General features: G+C 52.1%; 1 protein-coding gene across 2 annotated transcripts; it reads left to right on the top strand.

The window, feature by feature from the left end:
* The first annotated feature begins 6,916 nt into the window (after positions 1-6,916).
* LOC104485999 (neuropeptide Y receptor type 2) lies at positions 6,917-14,621 on the top strand. Of its 2 annotated transcripts, none has more exons than XM_010128522.2 (2): positions 6,917-7,155; positions 13,276-14,621. In XM_010128522.2, the coding sequence occupies exon 2, from the start codon at positions 13,315-13,317 to the stop codon at positions 14,473-14,475; it is 1,161 nt and encodes a 386-aa protein (XP_010126824.1). In that variant the 5' UTR covers positions 6,917-7,155; positions 13,276-13,314; the 3' UTR covers positions 14,476-14,621. The 2 variants fall into 2 exon arrangements, with proteins under 2 accessions (XP_010126824.1, XP_086615172.1); XM_086759046.1 differs by lacking the exon at positions 6,917-7,155 and adding an exon at positions 7,190-7,202.
* The last annotated feature ends 1,975 nt before the right edge of the window (positions 14,622-16,596 follow it).

The raw sequence follows: 16,596 nt of genomic DNA, 5'->3' as shown, positions 1-16,596 counted from the left end.
CAGCGTCCTTCAGCTCCCCACACCCAGGCGCCAAAACCAGGAGATTTCTGCAAATATTAACATTTCTGGCTGCCACTTCTTTGCCTGTTTACTCTGAGCTATGCATGAAACCTCTCTGATATTCCACACACAGCACAGGGCTTGGCCAAAACAGCTTTGTCCTCTCAGCCTTCCCCGTGCTGGGTCATGCTTCAGCTCCCCAGCCACCTGGTTCCTGGGTGAAGGATGCCCCATAAAGCTTCTCTGCTGCACTTGGACGTCTGGTTCATGGTGAGGCTGCCAAGCATTCACAGATGTGTCAAGCTGCCTCTGCAGGGCCTGAAGTATGTGGAATTTTTTTTTTTTTTAAAGTTTCTGACTTCAGCTCTGTACAGCAGGGATGTGGGAAAGGTCTTCATGAACTCACCCTACAAAAACTGCCTGGACAAGCTTGGCCGCTCAAGGTGCTCGAGTCTTTTGTGGGTTGTCATCTATATTCCAAGATCAGGAGACAGTAGCTGCGAAATCCAGCCCTGGGACCACATCACATCTCCAGATTGCTTTCCTCTGGCTGGTCTGAGGTTGGTTGCTGTATTCAGTGCCTGCGTTAAAGACAGCCACAGAGCTCAGTTCTCTGCAGCACCCCCAAATGTCACATATGAAAATCTTCAGTCCATTCAGTGGAGATGGAGAGAATTCATTTACCATCACACAGCCTTCAAAAGCCAAGGGGTGTTTCTGTAGAAAACCCTGCAAGAAGAACAAGGTGTCTCAGTGTGGTATTTCCTGCAAAGCACAGGCTGCTGGGCATAAATGTTGCCCCTTGCTATTTTCCTTGGGCTTTGCTGTCCAAGAAAAATGCAGATGTGCTCCAAAATCTCACTCGTTTTGGAGAAACTTGGACTCATCACCGCCTGCAGCTCGGCAGCCTCCGCCTGGAGGCACCTCCTGTGACCCCAGCCAGGACTTAAAAGCAGCTTTTCACGCTTGGCTTTGCCTTTCTGCTTTCCATTTTCTTACCTGTGCGCAGTGAAAGCCGGAGCCTGAGCATCACCAAAGTGGTCACCAGAAACAAAATGAAAGAAATTCAGTTGCCATTGAGCGAGATAACCATCTCCTTTAAGGAAAAGAATTAAAGTGGCTACATCTTTGTTAAAAAATCTGGAAGATCCTCAAAAAGGGTTTCCTTCTGGAGCTGTCTCCATAACAACCAATGCTTACAAAGGATGGGATGGGGAGGGAGCGGGGAGAGGTGTGCCCTCTGTAAGAACACGGTGCCATGCCCGGCCATGCAGCCGATGGCCACAGGTGATGCTGAGGATGAGGGGCAGGCCAGCCGAGGAGGAAGGATGCACGGGAATGATGCTGTTGATGGGGAGGAGTATGGGAGGAGGAGTCCTTTGGTCCCGAGGTGAGGAAAAGGAGGGTGATTAAATCAATGTAGTCCTGGGAATATCGCACAAATCTTCTCGCCCGTTCCCGGCGTCCGTACCGGTGAGGCTGCGGCAGTGCTCGGACGGGCAGCTCGCTGCGACCCAAGTCCTGTGCCGGAGCCGTCCCGAACAGCCCCGGGCCAGGGCCACTGCAGGAGGCAGCCAGGCTGAAGCCAAGGCCAGAGGCAGGCGTTGGCCTTTGCGAGGCTGCGCCTTCTGCCTCCGATTTTGACAACACGGTAAACACCGAGCGTGATGCTCTTACCATGGGGATGAGTTGGTCTTTTTCTCTTTGCTCCCCATTCAAAGTTCACAGACTGATTTATTTGTAATAGGAGCTAGGCAGGCTCCTTCCCCCTCCTTTTCCAGAGGAATACGCTGGGGCACTGCCTTGCCCAGGACAGCTGTCAACACAGGGAATAACCCAGCCCGGAGACATGGCACAGGGCCCCTGCCACGCTCCCGCTTTCTCCGGCTCCCAGGGCTGGCTGCGCTCCTTTCCTTTGCTGTGCGAAATGACGATGCGCACCGCTCTGGTTCTCAAATGAGGGTGTCATGGGAGGCTGCACATCTTCTGCCCGGAGCGAATGTCACCCTGAAGGAACGTGGTTTTCCCTGTGGGAAGCTGCAGCATTTGGAAACCCTGAGAGCTTGCAGAGGTAATGCTGTGCAAAGCTGTATTTCCCCTGGCACCTTAAATACCTTTAACGCCTGGGGAGAAATAAGTCTGTCCTCCCTCCAGCATGAAACGGCTTTGGAAGTGGATTTGCAGGCTCCAGACTCACCTCCCTCACACGTCTGGTCTGAGCCCTTCGGTGGCGGCAGAGAGGAAACGCTGCTCATCGAATAACGAATTGCAGGCACGCGCTCCCCTGAGCGGTCGTTTGGAAAGTGTCCCACACGCCTCGTGCCAAATCTGCTGGCCAGGGAAGCTCAGCGGTATTAGCATGTTCCAGTTAATTAGGGTTGTGAGCCATCCTTTTCATCGCCTGGAAGAGCTGAAAGGACAAACCCGGAGCGCTGCCTTTATAAGGCTTTGTGTTTTCCAGCACGGTCTCCGCTCGGCTTGTGCGTGCTCCGCTCGTACCCTGGGGACGCTGCTCTTTCTCCTGGAGGACTCGGTGTCATACCTATCTCTCCGTGTCAGACGGTGGCTTCTGAGTCGCATTTCTGGGGAAGATGGAGCCAAACGGATTCCCAGCCAAATCCCTGGGTTTGTATCAGGAGTGGATCTCACCCTTTGTAACCTCACGGTGGGACGGTGAAGCAGGAGCACCCAGCCGGAGAGAGCAAGGCCCTGACCGCAGGCCATGCTGCCTAAATGGGATGCAGGCAGCCCGCTGCTCCGTGTCTGTGCCGGAGCGAAGCGTTTTTATCACCTCTTTGACGTACAAGGAATTGAGACACATCAAGTGTTTCGCCCAAAGGCAGACAGAGAGTCTGACAGACCGGGAAACACGCTCCTACCCAAAAAACTCAGCCAGATTTGTGGTTTATCTGGACAACTGCTGGTGTACAATATAGCGTATTTTTGCAATCCTGGCTCTGAAGAGCTTATCTGACTGCAATTATCCTCTTCTGCAGAAGCTGTTTTCTAGCTGGCTCAGTACACAAACAACGAGCAACAGCCCTCTAATAAATTAGCAAAGCTTTGAGTGCAGTGACTTGCAGAAACGGCAGCGAAACGCAGGGGCCGGTTCTGGGCTCAGAGGTACTGGTGTCTGCCCGGAGTTCTGCCCTGACATGAAGATCATCAAAGGGATTTGGCATGTTGGAGGGAGATCTAGGGGTGGGAAGGGAGTGGAAGGAGTAAACTCTCCTTGGCATTAATCAGCCTAATTAAATTAACCCTGTCGGTTCGCCCCATCCCTGTCCCCATCTGCTCCCAGCACTGCCAGGAGCTGAAGCATGGTGATGTGTGTCCTCTTTGGTGGGACACAAACCCCCTTATCCTCTTTCCACACCGTCTCCTCTTTCCTGGCTCACTGACCCTCATCCTCAGGACACACTCAGCGTCCCGTCTTCTGACGGAGAGCAGAGCAGAGCAGAGCAGAGCAGTCCCAGCCCAACCCACACCGCCCGTCTCTCCTCCTGCTTCTCAGTCCCTCTCCTTGCAGGATCAGATTGCTCAGGTATTTCTGCAAAACCTTGTCCCTGATGCTATCTCTGCTCCTCAACTAATTCCAGAAATGTTCACATGGGGACAAAAAGCAGTTACGAAATGACAACCTGCTTTTAAATTCAGAGAGGGTGCAGACAGCTTTCTACCCTCCCTCCCACCTCCGAGCAGCTTTGTGGCTAATTTGGTTCCCGAATGCATCCCAGACTCCCAAATCCGCTGCATCCGGGACTCAAATGGACAAGGGGCTTTTGTGTTGCCACAACATGCTGATGCTTCTGCAGCGGCTCAGCAAAACACAGGCTTGACACCACAGGAAGGAGCCGTGGAAATATTTTGGTTACACGCAGGTGGAATTAAACAGATGTTTGAAAAATGAAAAGCTGTTTTGTGAAGTATGTCAGTGTTGCTGCTCCAGATGAAGCAGGATGAACTGCTGGAAGCCTTGGTAACAGATTTCTTAGAGATTTCTTGCAGGGAGCAATCAGATAATGTGCTTTTCTTTTATGACAGAAGTTGAGCTACAGAGTATGGCTCACAGCTGCAAGGTGTTCAGATGGAGGACCTGCCTGCTCTCTGAGGCAGAGCAGCTTATGGGCTGATGAAAAGACAGCCCTCTCCTCTGCCCCATTTCTCAGCTTTTTCACATCATTGTTGCTCCCTGGAGCATAACATTCATTGTTGTATTCTCAGAAGAGTGGGCAAGCAGACTCGCTTTTTCCTAATCAAAGCCCAGCCACTGAGAAAGGCTTTTAGGCTGCGATGATTGTTTGAATGATCCCGTTGTGTTTGAAAGGACGTGAGGCTGCTGGGATATCCGTGCAGGTGTTTGTGTGTACCCAGCCTGCCTGTGCAAATACCCCAGGGTCTGAGGCTAAAAGGGTGCACGCAGTGGGTCCTGGCACCTCTGCCTTCCACACCCCAGGATGACGCAAGAGACCATCCTCCTATTTCCCCATCCTCGTACTTCAGGGGGTAGTGGCTGGTTGAAGCTGGGAAGACCCTCAGCTGCTTTGGGGTCTGTTAGCTCTGTGGGGAGGTCTTTTTGCCCCTGAGTGTTCAGGCTGTCACAGCCAGCCTCTGCCACAACTGCTCCTCTTCACCCACCAAGAGGGTGAGGGGCTCTGGCACAGCGGACCCCACGTGTCCCTTAGCTGCCGAGAAGCTGGGGGCCAGGCAGCATCAGGGCTGCGCTGCGTGCACTCGCCGCACGCAGTAATTACGTCGTAGCTGGGTGAGATTAGGCAGGCTGGCAGGCAGCCCACATCTGCGGTGCCGTGAGAAGAGCCTGGCTCCCGGGGAGAGAGCTGGGGAGCACAGAGGGAGCGGGGGCCAAACCTCAGCTTGGTCGCTGCCAGTTGCACTGACAGCCCAGGCGTGCTGAAAGCTCAGCCTTCCCTTACCGCGCTGCTCCATGTTGCAGGAGGATCACTTGTTGGGGGGACGATTCGTGACCACGTGCATCACCATGAAGCACGGGCAGCTCTCCCTTCCCGGACTCCATCTGTTCTGCCAAGCACAGGGGCTTTTCGGCTAACAAAGTTGCCCGGTTGAAGGGGTGAGCTGATGTTTGGGAGCATCGCAGGTTTTGGTGCTAGCCTCTCCGCTGGACTGCCGAGACCGTGGGAGAGGACAGTCTTGGGGACTTGCGCTGACTAATCCATGATTTAAGAGTTTGCATTTGCTGTCATCCAGCAAACACCACATGCCAAAAATGACTGGAATTCACCCCGTGGTCCTGACGAAGGCTCACAGCTTTAGGCTGCAGTGGGTTTCTCCCATGTCAATCACTGCCTTTTCCGCAGGCATCTTATTCCAGCCAGGGGGAGAGAAGAGTGGGGAGCTGTAGCAAATGACTCTGGGGAATGGGCAAAAAAAATCTTACGCCAGAAAAGGAGGGGGGGTGGGGGGGAAATCTCTGTCTTGAGCAGAAATCAACCATCCACTGCTGAGGACCCTGGAGAGGAGGAGTATCCGTCCATCAGGAACATGGGGAATAGCATGCAGCACTCACTTCCCATTAGCTGCTCTTTGCCTTTCCCTACGGATTGCTGGGACATGGCAACCGCCCCTTCCAAGCAAGTTTGTCTTGTTCCACTCCCCTCCACTCTCAGCTTTCCAGAGCAGTTAAATCAACAGCCTCAGGGAAAACAAAGTGGGAAAAGATACAAAACTCCCACAAAAATTCAGCTAGTGCAGCTGTTGGATTTGCCTGGCTATAGCACCGCTGCATTGAGCCCTTTCCTTCCTGAAGGGGAAACGGGAGAGGAGGGGGAAGGATGGGACTGATGAAGATCCTTTCCACTTTCCATCTGACTTACTTCAGAAATATTCTGTCTCCCATTTTCCTGATGAGCCATTGGAGCATTTACTTTTTCCTGGTGTATCACGACTTCTGCGACACAGAACGTTGGTCGAAAACACTCCTTGTTTCTGATCTCACAGAGAAAATCAAACCAAAGTCCACTGCGGGGATGAAGAGCAAGACTCCTCTGATAAACTTCTAGCTGTAGATACTTGAAGTCAAGGAGAAGTGTCCTCCTCCCTAAGCTCTGGGATCGTCTCCTAGCCCAGGTGAGCTGCAAACTCAGCAGCTCCCTATGCTGGGAACATGCTCGGCTTCTTCTCTTTGAAGGCAAAACTTTTGGCCAGGCAGGGAGCTGTGCTTCTCCTGCTTCCCTGTGCTGCTCGCAGGGTGCTCTCCTGGCCTCCAGCGAGCTTGGAATGTGCAGATTTGGACATGAGGATGTTGCTTTTGTGCCTCTTCCTCTCTCTTGCTCCAGGTGTGTGGGCAGTGCTGAGCACCCTAAAATAGAAACTCACTCACGTTCCTAGCTCCACACTGAATCTGGCTCTGGAACAGACCGAGCCATTGCCAAGTGGCTAAAACTTCTCCCCATTACTTTTATTTGCATCCCAAGAGTACCCGAAGGCCTGTCCCAGCAGCAGCCTGCTCTGTGCAGGGTGATGTACAAGCACCAAGGTAGAGGAGGACGGGGCAAGGTCTGTGAAGGCTCTGCTGAGCTGCAGGACCTGCGGACCTCTTGCTGCAGGGGAGATCCACCCCTGGACAAGACCATGCCAGTCCCAAACGAGTTTAAAGGCTGAGCAGATGGGAGACCTGTGGAGTGAGGGGGGATGGACACTTGCCCAGGTCGGTGGCACAGACGAAGAGCCTGCAGACCTTCTGCTCCCACCACTTCTCCCTGGAGAGGGAACGGGATGTGGTGGAAAAGCTTCTCTCTCCTCGATGCAAGAAGCCCCTCAGTGGCTGAACACTGTATAAACAGCAGCAGCAGGCTCCCTCCCCCTTTCCATTTCTGTTTGTTAAACACACGCTCCCTGCCTTTCTCTCATTCAGGAGCTAACACAGCATCCAGCTTCGTGAGACGGGGGCTGTCAGTCACCCTACAAGAGGGTGCTCTCCAGATGCTCAGGGTGGGGCACCAAAGCTGCCCCCGGCGATGAAGCACCCTCCGGCAGCCCAGATCCTCGCCTGACTTCCTCGTTTTTCTGAGGACAGTTGCAGAAAAGTGTTTTTCACCCCTTTGCCACAGGTTGACTTCCAAAGAGTGGAGAGGACGAAGCGCTCCATCCTGGCCAGCCATGAGACGATAACTGGAGGTGAGCGGCTCGGTTCCCGAAGGAGGAGGACGCCCTGGCCTTTGCAGGTGGGTCGGGGAGGGCTCGTCCGAGCGGCAGGGCTGAGACAGGGCCAGCTCTTGGCCGTGCCACATGGTTCAAGCGAAAAAGGTCTGAGCATCTTTGGGAAACTGAATCTGGGGACCGACAGCCCTGAGAGCTGGAATAGAGAGAAAGTGAACAAGAAATACTGGCTGGAGAGTTTTGAATGGTCTCTGAGCAGAAGCAGGGAGTCTGGGAAGCAGGATGCTGAGCGAGAGCAGTCAGGAGCACAGGTTGTTCCAGGGGGCTGCAGAAACCGGGCACGTACAGCTATAGGGCACCGTGCTGCAGGTGTGGGGCTGAGGGGCACGGCTGTCTGAGATCCTGATCTCTCCTCCAATCTTCCTCCTCGCAGCTTGGTACAAACCTCCCGACAGCTCCTCCGTGCTGGGACTGCACACGTTGGTGGCGCTCGGCTCGCGGCCAGAGATCAGTGCCCTCAAAGAGCGAGATGCAAAGGGAGATAGGGGACTGCAGGAGGAAAATTGGTGCTTGCTTGCTTTCTGCACTCATTGCATGTTAACTGCCGAACAGAGCGAGCTTCTCACAGTCCTGTGGTAGCCTGCATTTCACCTGCAGAGTTTCTGGTCTGTCCCAAAGCAGGATACTGGCTTCGCTCCCTGGTTGTCCTGTTAGTGGGGTTGTTATTTCCCTCCCCTCCCTTGTCTCATCTACCCCAGACTCCCTAAATTTCAGGAGGCAATGGACTCCCCAGGTTAACCAGAATCCTTCCTCCAGGCTGTCTCTTCCCCTCTGCAGCCCCGACAACTGGTGCGTCTCCATCGCAGCGTCACCCGCAGAGCCCTGTCTCCCAGCCAGGGCTGCTCTGCTCCCACGGCGTGTCCCGTGGGGCAGGCACCCGGCACTGTTGCCCCCTGCTTTCTGTAGGATGAATTTCCAGGAGAAAGCGTGCATCCCTGCCAAACGGGTCTCTTCTCATCACCTTCTTTTTCATCCTGTTCTGACCTGAGTGACTGAGGGACCTTGTCCCTTTCGGAGCCTTTCATGGCTCCAGCCCAGGCAGGGATGTGCAAATGTTTAGAGTGAGGAACCGCAAGAAATCCCTGGGGTATCTCCTCCTCCTTGCACTTTGTCTCCTGGTGCCAGTTCTACCCTGAGTTCTCCCAGGAGCAGCTCCAGGGCCCTGGAGCTTTGCAAGTGCAGGGGTGGCAGTGCGTGTCTGATGCTATTAGGTTTCTGCACCAATGGGCCAAATCTAGATGGGTAATTGACAAAGCTGCAGCAGAGGATAGGCAGATCAGAGGGTCTTCCCTTCTGCCAGATTGTCATAGTGGGGCAACTGGCCCTTTACTGGAGATGGAAGGACGTGGGACAATGTCTGTCTGCTCTTTGGCTTCACGAAATCACCTCAGAGCTGCTGTTTGTCCTGAAACCAGCCCATTGCACAGAGAAGGCAAACCCCTCTCCTCTCCATCACTCACATTTTGCATTTTCATGCAGTTCCTGAAATCTACGTTCAGGTTTTATCCTGAGGGATGCTGAGTCCTCTCCGGTGGTGAATGCAGGAGGCTGGAGTTAGCAAACTTGGGCTCTGTTCCCAGCCCTGCCGTGGACGTGCTGTGTGGCCTCTGGCAGGCTGGCTAACCTCCATATCTCCGTTTATTGCGTTCTCCTCCCTTAAGTGCCGTGCCGTGGGGTGCAGGGCTGAACACTGCTGGCTCTTGAGTGCTGTAGTGGTAAAAGGTGGTTTGCTCCAGGGTGAAAAATGGGTTCTGATGATGAGGGATGGTCGCAGACCTCCTTAACATGGACACGTGTCTGCTGCCAGATATGAGACTGCGGATGAGATGAGTCAGTGCTCCAGACTGGGCTGCTGGAGGTGAAGGGGTTTCAGGGAGTTGAGCTACTTTGAAGGAAGGACACAGCATGGAACAGGTCAGTGAGCCAAGCCATGAAAGTATCCCTCAGCCTCAGGCCTCACACCCCAGTGCTGCTGTAGAAAGAGACTGTGCCTGTCAAAAGAGCAAGGCTGGCCCAAGTCCCTCCACTCCCTCCTTTCGAATCAATGATAACTGTGATATAATTGTAATTCCTGGCCACGCTCAGAGCAATCTTTCTCCTTACATCCCTCTTTTCTGCACCCCTTGTTGCCATGCTGCGTGCCTGCTGGCTGCAGCGACCCCAGTCTCGCTGCTTGGGACAAAAAGAGGAATTTTAATTAACAAGCTCTGTTTTCTCCAGCCCTCTGCCCACCCCTCCAGCCCTGCTTTCTGAACCCCGCCAGGCTTTGCAAGTAGCTCTTCGAGGCCGGGATGTGCCCTGGTAGATCTGGACTGGGCTGGCTGCGTGCCTGGGGCTGCAGCAGGGACACGCAGGGAGCCGGGACGTCCCCAGGAAGCAGAGGTGCATGTGAGTCAGGGGGGATCTACTCCAAGCCCTCTGCAGGAATGGATCTTGGAGTCACCACGGTGGTCACTGTCCCTTGCAGTCACTGACAGCGGTGAGCTCAGTGAAGGGCTGAGGTTTTGCAGCTCCTCTGTGCTTCCTCCTCTTCTTCCCCTCTTCCCAAAGGCCAAAGCCTGCTGGCACAGGACACAGCTCTCTGCCTCGCTGGGAGCCATCCCTGGGTCCCAGCCCTGCCTCAGGCTGAACCTGAGCTGGAGGACAGGGTGCGAGCAGGATCCAGGCAATGCCTTGTTTCTGCGTCCCTTCATGGCAGCCCAGCACAGAGGAAAGGGCTTAGGACAGTATTTCTGCCTCCTGATCTGCTCTGCTGTTTTGTTCTCCCAAAAGCAGCTGGCTTTCAGCTCCAAGCATTTTTCCATCTAGCCTGGCAGGCCCGCTGGGCATGGGAGCAAGCACCTACACATATGCCAGCACTTCCATTACTTGCTGGAACAGATCTCGGTCCACTCCTAGCAGCATCCCTGCGACCTCCAGGCAGCCCCTGGAGTGGGAACATTTATTATGACCATTTTGTCTCTTAATTAAAATGCCTTAATTGATTTTTAATAGTTCCCCTTTGGAAGAAAACAAAGCAAACCAAATCAAATAATAACTCCACGAAGGCCATTTTGTTAGGAAGCGAAACAGCTCCAATAATGATGATGTTCCTGGCTCCTCTCAGATGGTGGGTAGCTGCCAGTCTCCAGCAAAAGGAAAGAGCCTGAGATGTGAACATGGGAACTGGCAGCCAGCTGGTGGGTGAGATGGGGAAAAAGGGAAGGGAGTGTCCACTGTTGTTGTGCCAGGACTTGGGTACCAACGATAAATGGGAAAGGCAAGCCACAGAAAAGGGGATAAGAAGTGATAGCGATAAAGTAATGCTAGACAATCTGGAAGGTATAAAAACCCAGATGGACAGCAAGCAGCCACTGAAAGTGTGCCTTGCTCTGTTCCCTTCATGACCTTGCTCTTCTGGCAGTAAGGTTTGCTTTGGGGCCAGCTGCAGCAGCGATGTCTGAGGAGAGGCTCTGGGCTGGGCTGCTGCTGCGTGTAGGTCAGGCTGTGTTGAGGAGGCTGTGGCTGTGCCTCCTTCCCGGGGCCCTGCCTGTTCCCCTGCTCTGTTTCGCACTGTATCGGCTGTGCGGGAGGCTCTGAGCTCCTCTCTCCTGCCTTAGAAGTTGGGATTCTCCTTTTGTCTTTCGGGTTGATGAAAGAACAAGCAGACATTTATTATTCATTGCAATGTAATTGCTGCCACTTTTACCATCTTGCCACCATTATTTTATGCTATTTGTTTAAGGAATTAGCTTAAACACAGGTGCTCTGCACAGAAAGCATTTTCCCTTCCCAAGGACAGGCTGTCCTTAAACATTTGGCTTGCAGGGCATGGACCGGCAGAAGCCCAGCAGCTCCCAGTCAGCGGTACTCCGGTCTCAGCTGGTACAGACCCAGAGCAGTTTGTTCCCCAAGGAGGTTGAGAAGGTGCCCAGCTGGCTGCCTCCAATTCCCAGCTCCGTTCAAGCCCTGTGCCTCCCTCCCTCAGTGGCAGGGCATTATCCCCTCTCTCTGCAGGTCAGAGAAGACGCGATGCTCTGCAGACCACCCTGTTTGGGCAGAGCGATGGCTTTTGCCCGCTTTTGATCACGGGTGCGGTGGGAATGCGGGCCCCACACACAGTGCTGGGGAGGGAGGGTACGTGAGGGGTCTCATCCACCCCTCTCCACACACCCCGGTTCTGAGACACGGAGGCGGAGAAGGAGCCAGTAACAGCGCTGGCTTTTCTCCTGTTGTGTTTGGACTGAGAAAACCCTGCTGTGACAACGCTCTGCCGTTACAATGGCACCAAACGCCAGCCGTGGGTTCCAGATTGAGTCAGTTCTGGCTCATCAGTCGGGCTCCCAAAGCCACATTCACGCGGAGCGGACGGCTGAGCACCATGTGGCAGGAGGCTCGCTGACGCCGCGGCTTTGGCTCTCGGGCCTCTTTGTGCCCGGACGCTCAGCAACAGCTCTGCGGGAGGCTTGTTCACAGCTTCAGCGATTTGCCCCCTGCAGATGCAGGTCCTTGCAGGAGCTCCATCCTCTGCAAAGCCGGCGGATGCCTGGGTGTCACCAACACTGCGGGGACAGACAAGTTCTTTTAGGGATTTTTAGGGATCCTTAGTCGAATGCTGACAGTACTGAATCGTAGTTACAATTAAAGCTTAATTTTCTTAACAGGCTGTTATGATTAGCATAGCACAGAATTTATGACTGGAATGGCACAGGATTTCCACAAGCAGAACTAAGGTAGTACCATCTAAGTAGTGTAATACAGAATTTATACTACAACTTAACTTACGATTTCTAATCACCTAGACCCTAACTTAACTTATGATTTCTAATCACCTAAGTAATAGAGAATTTATAAGACAACTTAACTTACAATTTCTAATCATCTGGACCCTCTGCAGATCAGGTCAAACCTTAATACATGGTTTGCTGTATCACTATAACAATCATAATCTAGACTCAAAAATCATGTAAAAGAAGACAAGTCACTCACTCCATCCTTGGAGGGAGCAGAGGATGGTGGGGGTGTCCCTGGCCATGGGTCTCACTGTCCAGCACTTCCCACTTGGGACTGGTAACTGCTTGATTTTATGGACAGTGCTCTGTGCGCTGCTACGCTCCCCTGTTCTCTGATGGGGTCAGGAACACCACCTCCCTGGCCGGGTGCCTGGGACCTTCAAGGCCAGCAAGGAAGGGAGTAATCATCCTGGCGCCCAGGAACTTTGAGGCTGGTAGGGAGGGGAAGAAAAAATCTGTTTGGTTTGTCTGCTTGATTCGCAAGACCTTCAGGGCCTGATAATGAGGGAAAGGGAATGAATATGTGACCCGGTCGGTCACAGAGAATGGCTGCTTGCCTCATAAAATGGCATTAGTTACGCTAGCTGCGTTACCAGGGGTCTGGAGCAGGGGGTATGGTCTTGGGCGGTGGCATCAATAGCAGGAGCAAGCCGGGGAGACTCGTGCAGAGAGAAGGTGACAGATATTTTCACCCGGAGAGGTGAAAAATAAGAAACGAAAAAAAAATGGTGCTCAATCTGAAAATAAATTGTTATGGGGAGGTGGAGAAGAACAATTTGAATTTGAGAGTCCTGTTGGTTTTCTCCTTTCCTGGTTCTTAGGGAGTTAGGACTCAGGGCATTTTTGTAGGCAAGTAAATCTCAGCGAAGATGATTGACACCATCATCGATTTCTTCTGTCAGCCCCAAAAGGTCCCAAATTTTTGGCTTGTTTGAAGCGACTTCTCTATTTTGCAAAGCCTAGCCTGAAGAAGCAGGAGAGGCAGGCTGTAAAGGGGCTCCATGAGCAGGAGGTCTTCTCAGGACCTACCAGTCTGGCCCTGGCTGGTTGAGGGATTTTTCCCTGTTCAATTCAAATAAACAGAGTCTCAGAAACTTGCGTGAAACGTTGCATTTTCCCCCAATCTTTCCTTGTGGAACTGGCATTCAGCTGATTAACAGGAGGTGTGAGAGAGCTGAAAAGCCGTTCAGTGTGAGGAAGGATGGGGGGTAAGGGAGACATGCTGCTGGGCATGGGCTTTGAGTGTCAGTTCTTCAGATGCTCTGCTGTCTCCCATGCTCTCACTTCTGCTGTGTCTATGTTCCAGACCTTCCTTCTCCGCCTGACGGAAAGTCTCACGCCGGGCATGGGACTGTTGGAGGGCACCAACAGCACCCTCACCATGGAGACAGCATTAGACGAGAAGCTGCCACAGGGCTGGCACGCCAAGGACTTTGTGACTCCTAGCCAGGATCTCTCTGGGTCCCGCAGTGTTATGATGGACAGCACCAAGATCCTGAGCGTCCAGGTTGTCCTGATTGCTGCCTACTCCCTCATCATTCTGCTGGGGTTCATCGGCAACTCCTTGGTCATCTACATCATAGTGAAATACAAGACCATGAGGACCGTCACCAACTTCTTCATAGCTAACCTGGCCCTGGCAGATCTGATGGTGGACACACTCTGTTTGCCTTTCACCCTAGTCTACACGCTTCTGGACGAGTGGAAGTTTGGAGCTGTTCTTTGTCACCTGGTCCCTTATGCTCAAGCTCTGAGTGTCCATGTGTCCACTCTCACCCTAACTGTGATTGCCCTGGATAGGTACCGGTGTATTGTTTTCCACCTGGACAGCAGGATTTCCAAGAGGCTCAGCTTCACCATCATAGCTGTCATGTGGCTAGCAGCAGCTGTCCTAGCAGGTCCTCTGGCCATCTTCAGAGAGTACCGCTACGAGGAAATCCCATCCATCAACCTCAAAATGGCTGTCTGCTCAGAAAAATGGCCTTCTGGTAATAACAGAGATGCCACTATCTACAGCCTGTCCATGCTTCTCCTGCAGTATGTTTTTCCTCTTGCAATTATTTGTTATGCCTATACTAGGATCTGGTTCAAGCTGAAGAACCATGTCAGTCCCACTTCTAGGAATGAAAACCAGTGCCGGAGGAGGAAGACAACCAAAATGCTAGTGATGGTAGTTGTGGTATTTGCAGTCTGTTGGCTCCCCTTCCACATATTCCAGCTTGCCATTGATCTTGATCTGGTTCTTATCTTCCACGAGTACAAACTCCTGTACACCGTCTTCCACGTTGGGGCCATGTGCTCTACATTTGTCAACCCCCTGCTCTACGGATGGATGAACAAGAACTACCGGAACGGTTTTCTTATGTTCTTCCGCTGCCAGAACAAGCCAGAAAGCATCCACACTGAAGGTTCAATTAGAGGGAGGTCGTACATCTTCAGGGCCAACACCCTAAATGGGAGCATCAAACAGACTCCTGGCAATGGACCACTGCCCACAGAAGTTTAGGGATGGGACATCCACCTCCAGGACTGAGGCTGACTGAGCCCAGAGACATTCTTGGGTGAATGCTTTTTTCTGGCAGGACATTGTGTTGCCAAAACATTACAGCTTCTGCAGCCACCTAGAAATACTCCCCTGTATCTCTCAAAACAATAAATCTGGTGTATTTCTGCCTGACCAAACAAATGAATTTTTGCTTTCTCTGCGTTCAAGTTATACATGTAGAGGCACAAAAAAAAAAACCCTCTCACACAGAGGAGGCATTCATTTAGCCAGTAAAATACCCTCTTTTTGCCATTTCCATTTGCCAAAGTGGGCTGCTCAACCTCTTACTCCCTAACATGTTACACATTACAAATGCAGAACCTTTATTGTGTATGCTTGTTCATCAGTACGTCTCCTGCCCAAAAGCCTTAATGATCCATCTTTAGATAATGCCTCCGAGGGGAGGGAGATCTACGCTATTCTGCAAACACAGGCTGGTTAGCACCATGGCTCCGCAGGCCCAGGAAGGGAGCCGGCTGGTGCAGGTTGAGGCTGGGCAATCCATGATCTCTTGCCTGGCGTTTGCATGAATCTGCATTTGCAACCCATGGGATGAGCTCTCGTCCTCTGAAAAGCGAGGAGGTGGCAGTGACACTACTTACCACAGTTTCCTTTAAAAAGTGCCAAAGCAAGGCTTTCTGCCACCTCATTAGCAAGGGAGTTTGTGAGCCAGTGCCCTGGATTTAGCAAGGAGGAGAGCAAGCAGAGAAGCCTGGAAAGGAAAGAGCTGGGGCAGCCGATCAAGAAGACTGAAACTGAACCTAGGAGACTGGCAAAGGTGATCTCCTCCAGAACCTAAGATGTGGCTCCTGCCATGCAATAACTTGACGGGTGCGAGCATGACCAGAGAGGCAAAACTGCCAACGGCACCATTCTCCAAGGCGATCAGAGGGTTTTAAAGCTTTGCTCTTTCAGGGGCTGGAGGTAGCACGGTTCTTTACATAAGCGCTTCAGTTCAGAAGACAGAAGTAACCTGCTTGCATGGTTGTCACAGATGTGGTGTCCTCTGGCAGAAGAAGACATGGAGACAAAGGAAGATGCATTCTTTTAAACCAAACTATGTGTTCTCCTTCCTAAGGCTGTGTCAGCTGGGGAGCGTATTTTTAGCTCTGCCATCAAAGGAGCCTTGATTGCTATATGATCTCAGCAGCTTGCCACTGGTGTTGTCCCTAAAAGTCTGATCATCAGATTGGAAAGTAACTCCCAGATGCAGGAAAGAGATTCAACAGACCTCCTCACTCAAGATAAAATGAAAATAAAAACTTCTCTGGAGCAAGGACAAAAGGTAAGAGGACTTGCGGTGCCGAGTGTGCCAGCCTGCATCAGGCTGCTGGGCTGTCACACCAGGAGTGCTCAAGATATGAATTGTCAAAGGGCTTATTTGAGAATCTGGCTCTCCTGCATCCTCCTTGACCTGCCTCTGGCCCTTGTTCTCCAGCTCAGCTTCCAACTGCCACACTAGATTGTAATCTCTCTGTTTATTTCTGTTCTCTGATGCCCTGCTTAATTTTCCTAAATAGGTACAAGAAAATGGTCTCTGGTTCCTTCCCGAGAGACATCACTGCCAGGCACGGGCCACGGACCACACTCCACACTTGGTGGCATGGGCTTACTGATGCCTAATAACCTCCACAGCACCTGATTCTGCAGATCACAGTCCATTTTTCTTTTCAGAGACCTTCAGGACCTATGAAGATCCTGTCAGAAAGCCATTGATGTTCTAGTAAAAGGGTCATCTGCTTCCTGACAGGCCAAGTCGTGATGGAGAACCAAGACACAAGTAAACCTTCCCCATGTGAAGTGCCGTGGTGTGACAGTGGGAGTTTGCTGTTTCATCCTGATGGAAGGAGAAGGATATTTTCCTCCCCAACACCGGTAAATTCTATCCCTATCTAATGAACTAGTTATTTCTACAATCCATCCTCCCGAGTAACTCTCCCCGTGTTCCCATCAAACTCCAAGATACAAGGAAATGTTTGCTTCAAAAGCAGCTTAAATGAGTGGAAAGAATTCAACTATTACCAATAAACACTCCAGAAAGTGATTTAACATTCGGTAATATATGTCAGAGTGAAATAACAC

The sequence above is a fragment of the Chlamydotis macqueenii genome, chromosome 14 (assembly GCF_036417535.1).
Source record: "Chlamydotis macqueenii isolate bChlMac1 chromosome 14, bChlMac1.mat, whole genome shotgun sequence".
Lineage (NCBI taxonomy): Eukaryota > Metazoa > Chordata > Aves > Otidiformes > Otididae > Chlamydotis > Chlamydotis macqueenii.
The sequence above is the reverse complement of the archived record's forward strand: the minus strand, read 5'-3'. Positions and strand labels throughout refer to the sequence as shown.

Excerpts from the sequence above, each read along its gene's own strand:
- LOC104485999 (XM_010128522.2), top strand. The coding sequence starts at position 13,315 with ATGGGACTGTTGGAGGGCACCAACAGCACCCTCACCATGGAGACAGCA.